Source organism: Mesocricetus auratus, unplaced genomic scaffold (genome assembly GCF_017639785.1).
Source record: "Mesocricetus auratus isolate SY011 unplaced genomic scaffold, BCM_Maur_2.0 Super-Scaffold_6723, whole genome shotgun sequence".
Taxonomy (NCBI): domain Eukaryota; kingdom Metazoa; phylum Chordata; class Mammalia; order Rodentia; family Cricetidae; genus Mesocricetus; species Mesocricetus auratus.
In genome coordinates, this window is record NW_024429183.1 from 230,663 (window position 1) to 252,408 (window position 21,746).

Sequence of the window (21,746 nt, forward strand, 5' to 3'; positions counted from 1 at the left end):
TTATAAAGATTTCTCTGCTTGGAGCTTCGAAGGGCATCTCACATTTGTATCATACTCAATTCAGTCCCTGTTGGAGCATTTCTTTCTTTTTGTAGGTGTGTTTTTTCTTTTTGCATGGAGTAGTCCAGGCTCAGAACTTTGAAGCATTCAAATCCTGGTCCTCTTCCACCCCCCCCCCGACAGAAAATGTGAAATTATGCTAACAAAGTCATGAGAATTGTCAGGTAGCTAGGATTTCATCACTTATGTCATTAAACAGTAATTAAACTAGTTCCCTAGGTGTTTCTGATTTATGTATGAAAACAGAATCCGTTCCTCTTCCAGCTATTTGTATGTAAAACCATTTATGGAAGGTTACATTGTAAAGTCTGTGATTTTGTCAGGACAAGCTGGGAAAGAATGTTGAGGCCTCATCTAACATGGGCCTGTACTACTGTTCTGGGTGTTATGACAAAAGGCTACCAAAACTACGAGTCAATGTACACAGAAGACAGACAGACAAACTAATGAATAACCACAAAGAGTGAAAATCACCAGCTGCATTTTGTACTTTATTGGAATGTTGTATGAAATTTTTCCCTAGGCCAAAAATTGGTCAAACACTAGACAAATATTTCAAATAAATAAGGCATATTTATATATTCTATGGCTGATTAAGCTTGTTTGACATGGTCATCACTGGAACCATTTTTAGCTTCCTAGAATGGATGTTTATGATGAATGACACAAACAACTATCATACCATTGCATGGAGAACTCCCAATTGTTCCCAGGGGAAACGGGGTCTATGGACAGGCTCCTAGGGCTTTCCGGGAGAGAGCAGTGAGTCACTTCTTTGGACTAGGTACTATTTAAAGAATCTTAGTATCACTGCTACCTAAGCCATTGTTCATTCTTGTGAAGGCAAGATAGACATACGTGAACTTCATTGTGAAACTTCAATTATTTGCTTAAAGTATTTAAAAAGTATTTAGTAGAAAAGTATGCATCCATTATAAATATAGTTAGTATTTAAAGTATCTATACTATTAAGTACTTAATAGAAAGTATGCAGCAATAAAATACTTTATATAAGCAAAAATGTGATCAATAAACAGCAATTGAAATATTTTTTAAGAAAATGGCAAAAAAGCTAGTTGTTTCAGTATTGCACATTTACTTAATTCAGAAAAAGCATCCATCTCAAATTCTTTTAAAGACAAGTATCTATATGAGGCTATGTGTCTTTCTGTCAAGCATTCAGTTATGGCTTGGGGTAGTGGACTTAGAATGGTTACAATGCACAACCAGCTTGACGCCTCTGAGAAACTGAGCCTGGACACTTCAGTGTGCCTTGGTTACAGCTGAGTCAGGACACTTCAGTGTGCCTGTGTGTACAGCTCAGCTAGGACACTGCAGCTATGCCTGTGGTTAGAGGTAGCATTAATTTCTAAAACCTAATGTAAGAGTGGATTAAAAAGAAATGTGTATCATTTAAAAAAGACATTAAATCAAATTAAGACAGGTACATCTTGGCCATTTTCAGTAAATTTCAAACCTTGTATTCTTTTGTAACTAATGCCTATTATGGTCACACCCAACCAAGCTCAAGTCAATTAAATAGGTTAGGTATTTCGATTAATTAAAAGTAAGAATCATACCAGAAATCTGAAACCCAGAGGAAAAATACTAAGCCCCCTCAGGAATGTCCCCAGCCTCACCCCAGGTGTGTGAATTTGCAGTTGGTGTCATCAGGGCATTTCTCTTGGCAGGAAAATTCCGCAAACTCCTGAACATTTGCAAACGTTTCTGGGAGAGAGCCTATGGGCTCTGTTGGAGCGGTGCAGTGTGCACCGTGCTTCACAGAGCCCTTGAGGTGTGCATTGCCTTCCACTTCGCTTTGAGCACAGCTGTGTGGTTGCCAAGGGCAGAAACTGATAATCGCGTTTTCCCCTAAAGGAGCAGATTTTAGTTGCCGTAAGAAGCGATGAGTTTCACTGAGTAAGTTCTCAACACTGGAAACCCAGCAGAACATACTTAATGTAAATAACTGTCGGTTTAAAAGCATTCTGAAGGGGCCTATGTGTGTGTGAGGGGGTTCTACAATGAAAGGGGAGTGGAGCACATCAGGAGTAACCCCGTGGAAGGTTCTGCAGAGACGGCCCTTCAGAGAGGCGCTGGAAACCCTGTACCTACAGTGCTGAGAGGAAGAGATGGTTGAGGGCTCAGTCCTAAACAAAACATCTATGCCAATCCCTCCAGGGCTTGGGGAACCCTGCAAAACAGAAAGCAGGAAAAAAGGCTCCGAAATGCTCACTTCTGGACAGGATAACCCGCTGCAGTCATGGACCATCAACCTCCATAGATGCCTACACTGTGTTTGCATAGAAGGAGACGAGTAACAGCCAGGAACAGTTACCCTAGAGGCTCGGGGCTCCACTCCTCACTGCTGAACTCTTTGCTCTAGATAGAGTTAGGGAAATGAGGACTCGTTGCCTTCAATTGTGTGCCCATTCGTGACACCATCAGGCTCCAATGAATCCCAATCCAGTGGTCACGTAGATGACTCTGGTTCAACTAAATGGGTCACAAAACAAAGCCATACGTTATAAATTCGGGGACAGAGGCAAGTAGGGAAGGAAGGAGATTGATAGGGGTGAGAAGGAGATATGGTGGAGGGATAGAGCAGCCAGAATGTATTATACGTGTATGAGGTTGGCCGAGAACTAACTTAATAATAAAAAAGAAAATACTTGTACTTAGAAGGTAACTATGTAAGGTGAAGGTGTGTCAATTTGCTTATAGTCGGAGTTCCACTAGGTATAAATTTATTAATACATCAAGCTGATAGAACTAAACTGGAAAACAGGGCAAGAATATTAGTATCTATTGAGCTAATATGCAGATGTTTTTAAAACTCCCCAAGGAAAATAATCAGTTTTCTTCGCCTGTTTACTCACTGCAAGTGTTTGGGCCTCAGGAATAATTCGGAACAGCAAAATGAAGTTGAGCTCCAAATCAGTGACCGGCTCTGGCTGCTTTCTCTGTCGGCTACACACTCCCGCCCATACTGAACAAGGAATTCCCTAACCACGCTGGATTTCTGCTTGCCTTCAGCTCTGTGTTGGTCCTTCCCTGTATTTCCACAATGCAGTCTCAGGGAGAGACTCTAAATGGCAGCCACTCTGCAGGCGCCCTCTAGTGGTAACAATGAAAACCACAGGAACGTTAAATTACCCATGCCAGGATGTGCCCAGCAGCACTTGAAGGCTTGAGTTAAGGTTATATAATTTTCCAAACACAGCTAAACTTTTGATGTTTATAGTTACGGAAACTCCGAAAAATTAACCTAAAATAATAAAACTTATAATAATACAAACTGTTACCTAGAGATTTCCATAAACAATTAAAGATCAAACTGATTAAATCAACTCTGTGAGAATAGTAAAGTAGGAAATGCCATATGTAATGAAAAATGGAAAAATAAAAACAGTCCTGGACTAACATTTTAAAGGCGGCTCATTTATCAACACATTTCCCAGAATTACACTGTCTCAATAGCTTTCATAGTCTACAAATCTCACGAACGGGGTTCACTGCGCACTGGGCTTTCGTGACAAGGCACGGGCTTGGCTTGCTGTGGCTCCTTCCCGCTTACATACGCAGTTCCAATGACATGCCATCTATGTGCTCTAACTCTCCGCGGTAGAGCGACTTCAGTGTCTCCAGTTCCCTTTTAATCGTGCGTTCTTGGGCGATTGCTTCAGAGATGGCAGATTCAATATCTTTTATTTCAGACTCCATCCGAGTTAGGACTGCCGCGCTTGGATTCGCTTGAACACGCACCAAGTTTTCTTTCGCTGCTGCTTCTCCCTAAAATGAAAACGGTATGGTGTGTTATTTAAAATCCGAATCCAATGACCTATTCTGCGTTGGATACTCTAGTTTTGCATCAGTAACACACAGAACAAATTAAGTGCTGCGGGAATGAATGTGTGAAGTCAGTAACAACTTACAGGGCTTATATTTAGGGGCTGGAGAGATGGCTCAGTGGTTAAGAGCACTTTCTGCTGTTCTAGAGGACCAAGTTTGGTTTCCAGATCCTGGTTGACCCGCTCACAACCCCCTGTAACTCTGATTCCAGAGGATACAGCGCCCTCTTCTGGCCTCAGTCAGTACCACATTCAGTCATACCCACATTCAGTCACACACATAATATTTGAAAGTAAATTAACAATAACATATAAACAATTTAGATCCTTGCTGTGGTTTGGAAGCAGGTCCTGGCATATTCTAGGCAAGCTCTCTACCATTCCACATACTCAGCTTTGATTTACACTTGTGTTAGTATTTGTATAATATGATAATACAAAAAATAATGAGTTAGAGATTTTTAATGGTGAACACAGTATGACAATCAAAGAACTTCTGGAAGTATCCCCATCCCTGATTTCAAGCTCTACTACAGACCTATAGTAATTAAAATCACATGGTACTGGCATAAAAACAGACAGGTAGATCAATGGAATGGAATCCAAGACCCAGAGACATAAATCCACATACCCATGGACACCTAACTTCAACAAGGAAGCCAAAATTATACCATGGAAGAAAGAAATCATGCTCAACAAATGGTGCCAATATAACTGGATGTTGACATGTAGAAGAATGTAAATAGATCCACATCTACCACCCTGAATAAAACTCAAGTCCAAGTGGATCAAGACCTCAACATAAATCCAGATACACTGAACCTAATGGAAGAGAAAGTGGATGAGCCATCTCTTTAACCTCAATTCTGTAAATCATAAAAACAAAATTATTAGCCCAATGCCTAGTGAGCAGTTACACAATGGATAAGAAGCCAAAGCTCTTAATAAATAAATGCAAAATTTTGCTACTCGATGAAACCCCAGGTGGAAAAGGTCTAACTGATTCACGCTATTGAGATTTTAAAACATCTGAATTTACAGGAAAGGATAAAATCATAGAAATTTCATGGAAAGGTTTTGAACCAAATTAGAAGAGCAAAAACTACAGCTTATGATTTTGACACTTTTCAATAATACAGAGAAAATGCTTCTGCAATCAGCAGGATGCAGAATTTGTTGAATTCTAAACCACGGATTTTTTAAGCACAAGAATAAAAACTTATTTCTCAATGGCAAAAATGTGTTGGTTGTAATGGTTCCCATTTTGATTAATAAAGATCTACTTGAGCCTAGTTAAAAAATGAAGAGAAAGTGGAAATTAATCTTGAACACATTGGTACAAGAGACAACTTCCTGAACAGAACACCAATAAACAGGCACTAAGATTAATAATTACTAAATGGAACCTCATGGAATTGAAAAGTTTCTGTAAGGCAAAGAACACCATCAATAGGACAAAACAGCACCCACAGACTGGGAATAGATCTTTCTCAACCCCACATCTGACAGAGGGCTGATTTCCAAAATATATAGAGAACTCAAAGAAACTAGATATCAACAACCAAATAATCCAATTAAAAATAGGGCACAGATCTCAACAGAGAATTCTCAACAGAAGAATCTCAACACTTAAGGAGATGTCCAACATCCTTAGCCATCAAGGAAATGCAAATCAAAAGGACTCTGAGATTCCATCTTACACCTGTCAAAATGGTTAAGATAAAAAATGCAAGTGACAGCCTATGCTGGAAAGGATGTGGAGTAAGGGGAACACTCCTCCACTGCTAATGGGAGTGCAAACTTGTAGAGCCACTTCAGAAGTCAGTGTGGCAGTTTCTCAGAAAGCTGAGAATCAATCTACCTCAAGACACAGCTATACTGGTCTTGGGCATATACCCAAAGGATGCTCAATCATACCACAAGGACACTTGCTCACCATAGCATTATTTATAATAGCCAGAACCTGGAAACAATCTAGATGTCTCTCAATCAAGGAATGGATAAAGAAAATGTGGTACACTTACACAATGGAGTATTATTCAACTGTAAGAAACAAGGACACCAGGAAATTTGCAGGCAAATGAGTGGAACTAGAAAAAAAAATCATCCTGAGTGAGGTAACCCAGACCCAGAAAGACAAACATGGTATGCACTCACTCATAAGTGGATATTAGCTGTAAAGTAAAGGATACCCATGCTACAATCCACAGCCCAACATATGTGGAGGCTTCAGAGCTCAGGAGACAAGCTGTTATCACCCACACACTATATTCTGCTAACGTGTCACACCCTTCCCATCTCACAGACAGAAATGGGAGACACACGGGGGCACTGCCCACATAAGACTTCAGTGAGCAATCAGCCCTCAGTGTCTGACGTTTCTCCAGGGTTCTTTGCTGAGTCCTCGGGATGCTTCTCCTTCTTCTTACCTAGTCTCTCTTGGGCTGTGGATTGTTTCAAAGAACAGTACTCTAGTAACCACGCCCCAGGGACCATAGCCCCACCCCGACCTGATAATACAGGAAAGACCTTGTGCTTCAATTTATCGTGAACTCATGGCACCTGAACAGTGGCAGGTGCTGAGGTTTCCAATGGGAGACATAAGCCACTTCAGACAGAGCAGAGCATACTAGCTCTGGACAGGCCATCCTTTCCTGGCCATCCCGCAGAGAAAGGCAAATAGAGAATGACAAAGGGATTTCAAGAGACTTTCAACATTCAATTAGGAAACCACCTATGAATGCTGCCCTGGGACCCTACCCTACCCTACCCTGTGAGGACACAAAGCTGCAGAGCTAACCCAGGTGTTACAGTGGGGGTGGGGGGCTGTTCTAGCTGCCACCCCGCATGACCTCCTAGCCCAGGTGTTCCACTACTGGAGTTCTGGCTGCCTCCCCAGGCAAAGGGGCATCCTGGGATAACAGCAACATCTCCTGCAACCAGAGATCGCCCCAGGGGGTTCCAACCTCAACTGAGAGGTGCAGAGACAGACAGCTCTCCAGAGTTTCCCAAACCACAGATTCAGAAAGGAAATGTCTGAAGGCACTAAATTGAATAATTTGAAAGGAAAAAAGAAGATTGATCTGAAAAGGACTCAGTAAGATTGCCGCTTCCATCACAGAGGTTAGTTAGTGTTCCTTGGAGAAGAACTGGGAAACAGTGAGACAGCGCCGAATAAACATTATCAAAGGAAGCGCGGAAGTCCAGGAAATCTCTCTATGACTACACGGAAGGTTTTGCACAGCACCCTTCCTCTGTACATTCTTACAGTGAGGCCAGTGTGTCTCCAGAATTTCCCGTCAAATTAGGGAATATGGAAGATGAGGATTGTTTAATTATGCATGCACTAAGAGCTATTAATTATGCATGCACTTTGTGCCAATAAAGCTGTTAGCAAAAAGTCTGACTTCCTACTTGGAAATCTTAGCAGTGTCATGGTGCACTGCTCTATCCAGAAACCAGTTTTAAGATAAGAAAATCAATCCTGTGTACATGAACCAATACAATGTGAAATCAAATATTTTTATTAACAGGAAAACACACAAGCCAGGAGATCAGAAGTATGGCAGGCTTCCAAAAAGAGAGAGCTTACTTTTTCTTTCTCTTCCTTTTATTCTTGCCTGTGCCCCTTCAATCTTGTGCCTTTCCAGTAAAAAGGGAAAGAAGACATGTGTTTCCCTGATATGTATGTAATACTATGACTCAGTGTTCATTGGTTGGTAGAAGTTTTCAGACATTTGTTTTTCCTAAGATTAAGTGATTTGACCCCACTGCTGGTCACAGATCACCTCAAGGCTTAGCCTGGCAACTGGAATGCTCATTTTAGTTTGACTGATTTTTGAAACTTCATGAAAACAGTGCCTTCTGTGGTCACACCCATGTCCTTCCTCTGGGGGCATATTCACGATCTTCTTCATTCTGCAAGAAGGCAGAGTTTTTTAATGAGTAAATACATAGCAATTGCTTAAATAAATATTATTTATTTATGTATGTATGTAGAGAATGTCTGTAAATCACTATCCTGTCTCAAAGCAACTTTTTTTTAAACCGTTTACATTACATCATAATCTTAGGTAATTGATGTTTTAATTAGGTTACTATTGCTGTGATGAAACACTGTGCTCAAAAACAACTTGGAGAGAAAGGATTTATTTTGCATGTATATCTTGAATCACAGTCCATCAAGGGAAGCCAGGAAGCCAAGACAGGAATTCAAACAGAGCAGGAACCTGGAGGCAGGAGCTGATGCAGAGGCCACAGAAAAATAATATTACTTACTGGAAGTATTTCACTTGGGGTGGGCTTTGGGGTTTCAAAAGTTCATGCCAGGCCCAATTCTCTCTCTTTCCCTCCCTCCCACCTTCTCTCTCTCTCTCTCTCTCTCTCTCTCTCTCTCTCTCTCTTTCTCTCTCCCCCCTCTCTCCATCCCTCCCTCCCTCTCCCTCTCTTCCTCCCTCTCTCTCTCCCCCTCCCTCTCTCTCTCCTCCCTCCTCTCTCTCTCTCTCTCTCTCTCTCTCTCTCTCTCTCTCTCTCTCTCTCTCTCTCTCTTTCTGCCCCCACTCCCACTCCTGCAGATCTAGGCGCAGCTATCAGCTAATACTCCACTATCACCACTCATGCCACCATGCTGCCTGCTATAATGACAATGGACTACACCTCTGAAACAGTAAATAAATCCTTAATTAATTGTTTTCCTTCATAAGGGTTGTCCTAGTCATGGTGCTGCTTCACAGCCACAGAACAGCAACTAAGATAGAATGAACACAGAGATTTCAAGGAAGACATACAAATGGCTGAGAAGTATAATTTACATGATAAGTATCCTTAGCTATCAGGGAAATGAACATCAAAATTACTGTGACAATTTATCTTCCCCATGTCAGGAAGGCTAAGTTTTTGTTACTGGGTTCTTTCTAAAGGTTGGAAAGGAAAACAATAAATGCTGGCATGAATGCAGGGAAGAAAATAGTTATTCACTGCTGGTGGAAGTGCAAGCTTGTACAGCCACTCTGGGAATCAACGTGGATATTCTTCAAAATGCTAGAAACAATACAGAGTTTAGTCCCAAAAGACCAGGTCCTAGTACAGAGATACATGCTCATCCATGTTCATTTCTGCTCTATGCACAATAGCTAGAACATGGAAAAGGCCTAGATGCCCATTAACTCATGAGTTGATAATGAAAATGGGACACCTATACACAGGGGGACTTTATTCAACTGTAAAGAAGAGTGAATGTTTCAGGAAAATGGATAGAATTGGAAATAATCATTCTGAGTGAGGTGACCCAGACCCAGAAAGATCAATGCTGCATGTTCTTTCTTATACATGGGTGCTGCCTTTGACTTTGTAGATATGTATGTTTTAGTTGGGAGTACCCACAGAAGGCAGGACAATGGAAAGGTTAAATGGAGTTGGGGATGTGAAGGCAGGGTAGAGGAGGGAATGCTGGGAGGGATAACTAAGCTATAGACCTTTTAAAATGATGAATGAAAATCAACTACCATAGAAACTTCATAAAATATATGTATATAGAAGGAGTTACACTATAATAGGGAACAATGCCTCTCCCAGATACCACAGACTACTGATCAAATGAAATCCGTTGGTTAACTCTTTTTGAAATGTTGATGAGTGTGGTACTGTAGACTCCCCCCAAACACTGAAGATTATTGCCATTGTTCTTAGTTACCCTTCAGAACCTGATAGTAAGACCCACTGCTGAAGACACCACCTACTTGTTTCACATTTCATGAAGAAATCAAGTTGGAACCAATTCACCTGGGTGATTCTTACCTACTGGCTCTCTCTCTCACACATAGTGCATGCTACAAGAGTGATCAATAGTCTCACCCAGTTGTGAATTCTGGGGTCTAGCATGAAACGCCCACCAGTGCAGCAGCAGCATGAATGTTATGGGAGAAAGCAAGCTCTTCCTGATTGTATTTTAAATCCTACACCACTAGGCCAAACTCATGCCTACAACTGTTATTGTTCACAAATCTTTGGCTGGCTAGGTCATAGACTCTAGAGGAAAACTTACATGCTAAATGGACATAGTGACCCAATTTCCTCTACATTCTTATCTTCATACCCATAGGTTAATGTATCTCTCAACGCTCCTCAGAGAAACTTCTCTTTGCAGTAGGTGATGAATAATACAGTGACCCACACTGGCCAAGAGGCAGAGAATAAGAGATTGAGTGCTCACCTCTAACTGGGACATCTATACCACATTCCCTCCTTTCCAAGTCCCAGGGACCATTGCAGAAGAGAAAGATGAAACATTGCAAGAGCAATAGGTAGTGGGCATCTGCATGCAGAAAAACTATTTTCTGGACACAGCAGGACTACTGCACACATGAACTCAAAGCAGCAATGACTACATGCACAAGACCTGCACACGATCAAGTCAGTCAAAATCCCAGCAAGAATGGGAGAAGAGGCTGCCCGAGTTTCTACTGCTATGAAACACCATGACCAAAAGCAAGATGGAGAGGAAAGGGGTTATTCAGCTTATACTTCTCCATCATAATCCATCACTGAAGGAAGCCAGAACAGGAACAGGGCAGGAACCTGGAGCCAAGGAACTGATGCTCAGGTCATGGAGGGGTGCTGCTTACTGGCTTGCTCCCCGTGGATTGCTCCACCTGCTTTCCTAAAGATCCCAAGACCAACAGCACAGGATGGCACCACACACAGTGGGCTGGGCCCTCTAACATCAATCACTAATTAAGAAAATGACCTACAGGCTTATCTACAAACTTGTGTCACACTAACATAAAACTCTCCAGCACAGGGACTCACAAACCTCTACCCTTAGAAGAAGAGCTATTGGCAATTAATGGCTAGTGGGTGAGGGAGAATCAGTTTTCTTTAGGGAAGCTGTCCTTGCAAGAAGAATCGTACTCCAGTAGATGATCCTATACCCATCCCTATACAAGCATCACTAAGAGACTTGGCATGTCTAAAAAACATAAAAGGCACATAAAATTTGGAGGAAAAATTGGTGGACGAGGCACAGGGAGAAACTGGAAGGGAGGAATTTAGAGGTGGATTTGATCAAAACATAATATGTATACATATGATATCTTAAACAATAAAATATTTTAATAATAAAAGTCTTTTGTGTGATATAATTGTAGTATATGTTCCTTCTTTTTGGACTAATTACCAATAATGAAAATTCATATGAAACAAAGTTGATACTCTTTTATTTTGAATCAAGTTACTATTAGCATAAAATAAGGAAATGGATGATAAAATCCACAGAAATAAAAATTCAAGGTAGATGAAGAAGAGTGCAGTTGGCATTATTCTTACTGTTTTTAAAATCATTAAATGTAATACTTTGACACTCAAAGGGTTGAGGTTGTACTGCAAGTGTATGAAACCCACATTGCAGTACTGTACCTTCAGTGTGAATTTGTATGTAGGTTCCACGACATTATAGTTAAGTCAAATAATGGTTGGAGAGATTTGAAACAGTAAACCCTTACTCGGTTAGCTCGTTTTGTAACACTTCAGTCCTCCTTACTTCTTGTCGCAAAGCACAGAGCAGAGAGTGCACTGAGTCCATCAGTCTTTCCCTCTCTTTTTTCTTATCTTCAGACTTTGGAAAGAAATTAGCAGAACATTATTTCTTTAAATAAGAAGACTTGTATATCTTTCTTAAACACTTCAGGACTCCTGTAGCCCTGCTCGTGCCCATTTCTGACAGCACTGTTAGGGTAGAGTTTAAGAAAGCCAATCTGTATCCATCTGTGTGCAAGTATTAACACAAGTGGTGAGCTGTATCTACTGATAATGAGAGCTTGGGGTAAGGTGTGTGTGTGTGTGTGTGTTGTTGTTGTTGTTGTTGTTGTTGTTGTTAACTCTTATTCTTCTCTCATGCATTACATCCTAACTGAAGTTTCTGCTCCCTCCATTCCTCCCAGCCCCTCCCCTGCCTCCCCTTGCCCAGATCAACTCCTTCTCTGAATTTTTTTAATTATAAATTTTCTCTTTTCCCTATGCACATTTTTGTGATCTTGTCTTACGAAGTGGAAGCCAACTAAATAACTCAGTAGTTCACCCAGATTAAGCACTGAGTGATGCCAGGAAATTAAAACACAAAGGAAGAATGGTTATGCAACTCACCCAGCTCCTAGGATTTTCCAAGAATTCACAGATAACTTCTTGGCTTTGGGAGGGGTGGGGCACATGTCCTTGTGACTCCGTGCTGCTGCTTGTTAGATATGCCACTTGAGGGCACTGGGGGCAAGGCTCTACAAGGGCCACCATTGGAGAGGTGTTCCACTGCATCTCCTCCTCAAGATTTGCACTGGACCCCTCTGGACACTTGCATGTCCTGCACAGATTGAAAAATGTAAACACTGGATATGTCTCAGGTTCCCCCAAGTGACTGCAGGGTTCTTACATAGATTGCTTCTTAGAGAATGATGACAGCAGAGTAAAATAGTACATTTACACTGAAACAGTGACAGGACACTGACTGCATATCGGCTGAGGATTGTTCTCAAGAAACACAGCTGACCACAGAAGCATTTTGCTGTAATCTTAGCTCTTAGGAAGTAGATACAGGAGGATTGTGAGTTCCAGATCAGCCTCATCTGTAGAGTGAGACCTTGTCTCAAAGGACAGCAAGAAAGCAAGCAAGCAAACAAACAAACAAACAAAAAATATGTCTATTTCTAGGGAAATTTTGAACCAACTAGTAAATCAAACAGTACAGGATGGAGAAAAACCCCCATTAATGATATGCAGCTTACAGTTAAAACTGTGGCCCGTGGAAAGATCTACTTTGATTTTTTTAAATGCACTGGGAAGATTTATATCCCTAAAGGGTAATGCAAGATAATGGCATACTTATTAATTACAATAATTTCGTTGCATGTGAACACATTCAAATTTCATGCTGCACTATTAAAATACGTATGATTAATAAAAGGTAAGAATATTTGAGCTGGGTGTGCTGGTACAGCTTAATCCTAGCACTTGGGAGGGATCTCTGTGAGTTCTAAGCCAGTCTGGTCTACAAAGAGAGTTCTAGGACTATCAGGGCAATTACACAGAGAAACCTTGTCTCAAAAGAGAGGGCAGGGGAGGAAGAAGGAAGGGAGGGAGGGAGGAAGGAGAGAAGTGAAAAGAAAAATTAAATTAAATTAAAAAGGACAGTAAAAGAAAAGATAAAGAATACTTATTGTGATGGCTGCCCCAGGACTTCAACTTGATTGCATTTGGAATCAACTAAAATTCAAGCTTATAGGCACTCCTGTAAGGGGTTTTCTTGATCAAATCATTTAAAGCAGAAAGATGTACCCTAAATGTGGGTGGAACCATCTGGTAGCAGCCCAAACAAAAAGACATGAAAAATGGAAACTTAGCTTTTGGCCTGCTTGCCCTCACTCTGTCTGGTAAATTCATCTAATCTGTTACTGCAGCTCTCCTTCATCAATATCAGGACCAACTTCTTCAGGCTTCCAACACAGACCGAAGACCACAGTTCTCCAGGAACCCTCAAGTTCCAGACTGGGACTGCTGAGACGTCCAGCCTTATGGACTGAGCAGACACCAAATGCTCAGATTCCCCAATACCAGACTGCCATTGTTGAACTACTCAGACTACATCCTGAAAGCCAATCTAATAAATCCCGGTGTGTGTGTGTGTGTGCATGCACGCACATGTGTGTGCATATATAGTCACTCTATCAGCTCTATTCATTTAGAGAACCCTGACAAACACACCTGCAATTAGTGAAAACAGTTTAGTGATTAAAAGAAAAAATTCTGAAGACTTCCAGGTAAGATGGCAGACTAGAAGCTACATTGTGACAAATGTCTGATTATAATTTTGGAAAACAAAGTGAAAGGGAATATCCTATCATCCCATCAGAGTTGCTTCTCCAGCCTGGCAACTGACTTCATCAACACCCCTAACAAACCCATAGTACCACTGGGCCCACGAACTTTCCCTCCCACTGGACTGGATTTGCTGCCACAATTATGACCAATGAGTCCAGATTCCTACCAGGAAATCTAAAAAGTAGGGATTCCATAGGAGATCTGTGAGAAACTGTGTCAGGGCCACCAAGAGTACCCCAAAGGGGAAAGGCAAAGCAGTGGGGGTTAAGCATGAGCTCTAAAGATTTATTTATCACATATACAGTGTTCTGCCTACGTGCCAGAAGAAGGCACCAGATTGAATTATAGATGGTTGTGAGCCACCGTGTGGTTGCTGGCAATGGAACTCAGGACCTGTGGAAGAGCAGTCAGCGCTCTTAACCTCTGTGGGTACCATACAGCCCCTTGGCCTGTGGATGCACAGTTGGTGGCTGAGTGGAGTTTCCCTCAGCTATCCACAGCCCACAGCCCACAGGACAACCAAGAAAAGACACACAGGTAGAACTGGGAGGCCATAAAGGACAGGACTGAGAAAAGTCAACATGGGGCAAAGCCCCATCCTGGACCAGAGAGATGGAGCAGCGGATCCACCAAGGAGAGGAAGTCAGCCTTCAGGCCAGGGGTCTCCTTCACGTCTCCATCCAACTCTCCTCCCTCACCACAGCTCTTGGTGACCCAATCCTCTAAACTCTACCCAGCCCTTCTCCCTCACCTATAGCTGTTTCTCACCAGTATAACACAGTAAGGTGCTGTAACAAGCACTGTCCTCTACTGTTCATGTGTGCATGTACTTGTGTGTGTGTCTTCTTTTTCATTTTTTAATTCCTTTCTCTTTCCCCTTTAAATGATTTGATCAAGAAAACCCCTTATAGGAATGCCTAAAATCTTGAGTTTTAGTTGATTCCAAATGCAGTAGCAAGTATTCTTCTTACTATGACATCTCCCAAAGCCCAGAGGCTGGCCTGGCTTATAACATGTCCTTATTATATTATTGTTTACCTTATTACTGTATTGTTAAAGAGAGAGGGTGCACATCTTTACCCTCTCAGAACAGTCTACTGTTAACTATCTGTTCAGCCCACTTTCCTCTGTGGTGCAATTACTCCTACTTCTCTTTATGTAATCCTCTGATCTACATCCCATTTAGCCTGATGTAAGACCTACCACTGATGGCTCACTTTTTCTTTCCTCTTCCTTTCCACCAATTCTAACATATTAACATACACAGTGCTATGAGTTCCCCCATTCCCTAAACCAATCAAGACTTAACACACATCTGTTTCTGTAGTCTCCTGCAGAGTCGGTCAACTCTTGGAGACTGACTGTTGCTGCAGGTGGTACTCAACTACATGGATGGGCGAGGGATTGAGTCTGGTGCCTGCAACACCAGTCTAGCAGACAAATACAACTGTACTATGACCTAGACTCTCCTGAACACTGCAAAAAAGTCCACTGAAAGAGGAGGGACAACCTGAATTAAAATAATAATAAAGAAGAAATATTTACTAGCAATCTACCCCAAATGGGAATATCCCAGGGCAAACACACAAATAACATTAAAAACCAGGATCACTCATCTCCTAAAAATTACCACACTTGGGCCACTAAAGCAGTTCAAAGATTAAGAACTCTTTCTGCTCTTCCAGGGGACCCAGGGTTCAGTTCGCAGCACCATGTGACTGTTTACAGAAATATGCAATTCCTGTTCCAGGGGATCCGATGCTCTCTTCTGGCATCCATGAATACCATGCATGTATGTGAGGCACATACATACATTCAGAAAAACCCTTATGCACATAAAAATTAAAATACAATTTCATAACAATGACTCCTCAATAAAAATGACTTACTTGAAATTCCAGAATCAGGATACAAAAGAATGATACAAATATGGTTAAAAACAACTCAAAGAGTACTTGCTGTGAAACAATCTTTTCATACACTATGAATATGTATCACTCTCACTAGTTAATAAAGAGCTGACAGGCCAATAGCTAGGCGGGATTTTCTGGGCAGAGGAATGCTGGGAAGAACAGATTCGGAAAGTTGTTAACTAGATGCAGAGGAAGCAGGTCATGTGCAAAATGAGGTAACAAGCCTTGAACCATGTAGTAGAACTTAGATAAGAAATACGGGTTAATTTAAGTTGTAAGAGCTAGCTAGTAACAAGCTTAAGCTATCGGCTGAGCGTTTATAATTAATGTAAGTATCTGTGTAGTAATTTAGGAGCAGGCTGGTGAGACAGAAAAATCCTGCCTACAGGGGCCCATATATTTTCTAAGAGAACATAAACAGTAGAGTGATATGAAGATACAGTAATAAATACATCAATATATATCAATACTAAGAAAACCCAAACTGAAATGTTGATGGAAAGGAAAAACACAATAGGTCAAAGAAGAAGTTTGCCAATAGTGGAAGATAAATTATCAGGATATGAAGACAAATTTGATAATTCAGATCAGGTCATGATATGTTTGTATGAACTCAATATGCAAGAACTTTAGGATTTCAGGAAAGGCAAAACTTATGACATATAGCATAGCCATGTAAGAAGGAAAAGAGTTTTATGCACAGAGTATAGGAAATGGCTCTAAGAAACTTATAGAAGAAAATTTCTCGAATCTAAGAAAAGTTCGTTCAGGTACAAGAGGCACACAGAACACAAAAGAACCTGAAAAGGAACTCCATGCATCATATTATAGTTAAAACATTAAATGTACAGAACAAAGAAAATATGTTGAAAACTGCAAGAGAAAAGAGCTAAGTCACACACAAAAGCAGTGCCACCAAAGTAACTGCTGAGTTGCCAATCCAAACCATGAGAGCAAGAAAGACTTGAACTGATACCTTTCAAACCTGAAAGATCCTAAATGTTGGTCTAATATACCCGATAACACTATTGTGACTGAAGGTGAAAGGGAAATTTCCCATGATAAAATCAGGCTAAAGGAGCTCATGACCACAAGCCAACCCTACAGAGGATACAGGAAGGAATACTTCTGTGTGAAAGGAAAGATAAGCACATTCAACAGACTATAGAAGGAAAACAAAAATGATGAGACAAATTAAACAAGAGGGTGGAGAAAGTCTACAAAACTGTAAAATCAATAAAATTACAGGAAGCAATACACGTCTGTGCTGGCTTGTGTGTGTGTCTCATGTCAACTTCATACAACATAGAGTCATCTGAAAGGAGAGAACTTAATTAGTGATTGGTGGGGGAGGGCCCAGGTTGTTGTGGGCGGTGCTACCAATGGCCTGGAGGTCCTGGGCTCTATAAGAAAGCAGGCTAAACAAACCAGGTGAAGCAAGCCAGTAAGCAGCACCTCTTCATGGCCTCTGCATCAGCTCCTGCCTCCAGGGTCCTGCCCTGTTTGAGTTCCTGTCCTGACTTCCTTCAATGGTGAACAGTGCTGTGGAAGTCAAATAAAGGACTTTTGGCCATGGTATTTCATTACAGCAATAGAAATCCTAACTAAGAAAACACCTTTCAATAATAATTCTGACTATCGATGTCCTCAGTTCACCTGTTCAAAGAGGCAAACTAGATGAATGGACAGAAAGCAGAACCCTCATTTTGACGCCTCTGAGAAAAATACCTTACAATCAAAGATTTCCACTATCACAGGGTTTTGTATCCCAAACAAATGAAGCCAGGATACCGGTGCTGCTGTCCTAGTGTTGGACAAAACAGACTGCAAACCAAATCTTGTCAGGAGAGGTAAAGGGAGGTAAAGAGATAATGTTACTTCTTTCTGGTCAAGAAAATCATCCAGCAGGCAGAAATTACAATTATAAATACATACACACCAGAAACAGGAAGATACAATTTTGTAAAGCAAACATTACTACATTTAACCCCAACACAGTAACAGTGGTGACTTCAATATTCACCATTCACCATTGGGCATATCATCCATACAAAAAGTGAATGGAAAAACAGGAATTAAATGTTATCATAGACAAAATGGCCTTGGGAGGCATTTATAGCACTTTCCACCCAAACACCAAAAGATAGACATTTTTCTCACAGCTCATGGAACTTCCTCTAAAATAATAATATTAGGACATAAAATAACTCTCAACAAATACAGGAAAACTGAAACAGTGTTTCACTTTCTACCTGATCATGATGACATAAGCTATAAATCAATAGCATGGAAACTACAGGGAAAACTACAGAAAATACACAAAATCATGTAGCAACACACTACTGAATTATGAGTGGGTCTTTAAAGAAAAAAATTTAAATCCTAGAATTAAATGAAAACACAGCACACCCTAACCTGTGGGATAAAAAGAAGGCAGTCTTAAGAAGGGCACATATAGCTCTAAGTGTATACATTTCAGAATCAGGAGACAAACATTAAGGAACTGGAAAAAGAAAACACCAATCCCCAGAACAGTAGACTGATGGAAATAACTAAGATTAGGACAGACATTAATGAGTAGAAATTAACCAAAAACAATAATCAATGTAACAAAGACCTGGTTCTGTGAAAAGATAAACAAAGTTAATAAAGTTTTAACCAAGTTAACCAAAAGACTCAAAGAAGGCTCAAACTAATGTAATTAGGAGCGAAAAGGGAGAGATGGCAAGAGACACAGGAAATTCAGAGGATCATGAGAATATAGTTAAAATTTATATTCCACTAAATTGGAAAAATCTGAATGAATTGAATGAATTTCTAGATGTATTTGATATACCACAGTTAAACGAAGATAAAGCAAATAATTTAAACAGATACAAGACTACCAATGAGATAGAAACAGTAATTAAAAATCTCCCATCTGGACCTGGGCCAGTGGAAGACACACATGTCTCCCTGCTTCCCCCACACTTCTTGATCACCATCGTACCAAGCACTGTCTGTGGTTCCTAGGACTGGGCACAGAAGAAACACAACAGCTCCTCACCACGCCTTGTGTCTGGGGTGGGCAGAACTCAACTGAGTGCCACCTGTGACCCAACCAAGAGCCCTGGTGCCAGGTGGTTGGGCACCATTATGGTGCTGGAATACAGTGTGGGGAAATGGAAGAGAGAAGGGCAGAAGGGTTCATGGGCTGGGGAGAGAGGTAGACCTGAAGAGGTGAGGGTGATTAGGAACTGGCCGATCTGAATGGCCTGCTGGCCACCTGAGTTCAGGGTGACATCTGGGCTTGGGTTATTGCCTAGGACCAGGTCTGAGGCCCTGAAGCAGCCAAGGGGGCCTATGTTGATGTCCATGGCTCCTGTTGTCACTGAGGGTAGCGTGAAGGCCTGTGGTCTGGGCCACCACGTGGGGCTATTTGGTATCTGAGAACCATGTTGCCACAAGGACCATGTCAATCTGGGTGACCTATTCTGCTGCATGGGCCATAATAACATCTTGGCCCAGGCTGCTGTCAAGGACCATGTCTGGGTACGAGTTCCTACCACAGCCAGGGTCTTGGTTTATGTTCCTGCCTGTGAGGCCACTTGGGGACTCATGGATGCCCAGGGACTAGGCTGCAACCTGTGATCATGTTGGTTTCTGTGCTGCCACCCCTGGGCATCCAAGTTGATTTGAGTGGCCAGTGCTGTCACCTAGGGTCATGGTATCCTCCAGACCAGGGCTGCTGCCAAGAGCCATATCTGGGTCCATGGCCCTGACTGTGTTGATGTCCATAGCTCCTGAGACCATCAAAGAGTATGCCAACGCTGGAGTTCTAGGCTACCACCTGTGACCATGAGGGTGTCCAAGGGCCATGGTATCCACAAGACCAGGGCTGCTGGCAAGAGCCATATCTGGGTTCATAGCTCTACAACAGCCAGGCTCTGAGTTGATGTCTGTGTCTGCTGTTACTACCAAGAGCCATGCAGATGACTGGAGTCTGGTCACCCTGGGTGACAGGTGCTGCCACATGGGGCCATGGAGTTGTCCAGGCCCAGGCTTCTGCCAGTGCCATGTCTGGGTCTGTGACCTGAAGTGGCCAGGGTCCGGGGTAATGTCCATGGCTCCTGTTACCACCAAAGGTTCTGCAGATGCCCTGGGTCTAGTCAGCTACCTGAGACTATGTTGGTGTCCGATGGCCATGCTGCCACCAGGGCCATATTCATTCAGGTGGCCTGTGTTGTCACTGGGACCATGGTGATGTCTGGGCCAAAGTTTCTGCCTAGGGCTAGCCTGGGTCCATGGTCCTTCTGTAGCTGAGGTCTGTGGTGATGTCCATGGCCTGTGTTAGCACAGTGACTCATTGGAACCATGCTGAGGCAGGCCCACCCTTCACTGGCCCTGGGATAGCTGGTCCTGCCCCTCCCTGGATACTGCAGCAGGAGAGCCGGCCTAGCTCCTCAGGAAAGAGCTGTCCCCCACCCCCTGAAAGATGGCCACACCCATTATCACAGGCATGCCCTTCACCTGGGCAGCACTCTAGAGCTCACACTGTGGTTAGGGATGCAGGTAAGAAGACTCTGAGGGTCTGTGAGCAGGAGAGCTGATCCTGCCACTCCATCTGCCATGTGGTGGCATGGGTGAGAGAGAAAGATGTCCTCTCCCCCCACACCCATTGTCACCTGCAGCAGGTGAGAGAACTGGCCCTGGGGTTACACAGTAGGGAGCTAGCCCTGACCCTCACTGGCTGTAGCACACGGGAAAGCACTCTGTACAGCCTTGGCAGCACACTACAGCTGACCCTGTTGTCAGGGATGCAAGTGAGCCAGCCCTGAGGGCGTGAGAGCAGGAGAGTTGCCCCCCTCACACACACCTAGTATTCCCCCTATAGCAATCACAAGAGAGGGACCTGCACCTTGCCTAGGCAAAACAGTAAAGCTGGCCCTGGAGGTGTGAGTGTGGGTTACCTGGATCTGAGGACCTGAAAGGAGAACTAGCCTGACTCCTTGCTTCAGGCTGCATTGGGTGAGCTAACTGAAGCCATGCTGGAGAGCTCCCCTCCATGAGGTCCAGAACTAGGGCTATGAGTTAGCCCACTCCAACGTCACCTCATCTATGAACTGTTGCAGCAGGTGAAGGGAACAAACCTACAGATCCAACACATCAGGATCTCCACAACACAGGACAGCAGCAGGAGTCCCAGTGACAGCCCACTATTGTTGGCAGTGTAGCATAGGCCAGAGGGAAGCCTTGAGCCAGACGAATAACTCGTGGCAATACACATTTGCAAGTAAAGATGAATGGACTAAACGGTAAACTGTGTGACTCAGTGGACCACCACACTACAACTTCCATGACAAAATTCTCTCTCTCTCTCTCTCTCTCTCTCTCTCTCTCTCTCTCTCTCTCTCTCTCTCTCTCCCTCTCTCTCTCTCTCTAATTTGTCTTGTGTGGTTTTTTGGCTTTTCCTTTAAATTTGGTTTTGTTTTGGCAGGGAAGGTTGTCAAGGGAAGAGAGTTGGCCGAGAAGATGGGGAGATGAGTGGGATCAGAATATATGATATGAAATCCACAAAGAATCAATACAAGTAAAATAATATTTACACTGAAGATACCATCTATCTGAATATTCCCACCCAAAAAAACCAACCTCCCGAGTAGGGCAGGAGAGATGACTCTGTGGTTAAGAGCACTCGCTCTGACAGAGGACTCTGGTTCAGTTCCCAGAGTGCACATGGTAACTTGCAACTATAACTGTAGTTCCAGGGCATACCCCTCCTGTCCTCAGTGCCAGGTATACATGGCTTGTGTATAAAAACATGCTGGAAAAACACTCATACACAGAGAGATGAAAAGAAAAATAAATTTTCAAATTTATCTCCTCACCAAAAGCCCCAGGCCAGATGGATTCAGCACAGAATTCTACAGACCTTAAAAGAATACACACCAATACTCTTTTTATCTTAATGCATAAAATAAAAAAGGAAGAAACACTTCCAAATCTTATGAAGCCAGACACCCAAACCAGATAAAACCTGACAAAGGAGGAGAATGACAGGCCAGTCTCACCATGATCA

At 42.4% G+C, this 21,746-nt stretch overlaps 1 protein-coding gene across 1 annotated transcript in view; it reads right to left on the reverse strand.

Moving 5' to 3' along the window:
* Positions 1-543: 543 nt before the first annotated feature.
* Positions 544-21,746, reverse strand: part of LOC121135792 (ankyrin repeat domain-containing protein 26-like) — a 42,744-nt gene continuing 21,541 nt past the window's right edge. Inside the window, 5 exon segments of the mRNA XM_040735047.1 lie at positions 544-3,654; positions 3,657-3,852; positions 7,700-7,829; positions 11,411-11,523; positions 12,051-12,261. Of these exon segments, the coding sequence (XP_040590981.1) occupies positions 3,560-3,654; positions 3,657-3,852; positions 7,700-7,829; positions 11,411-11,523; positions 12,051-12,261 (745 nt within the window). The 3' untranslated portion in view covers positions 544-3,559.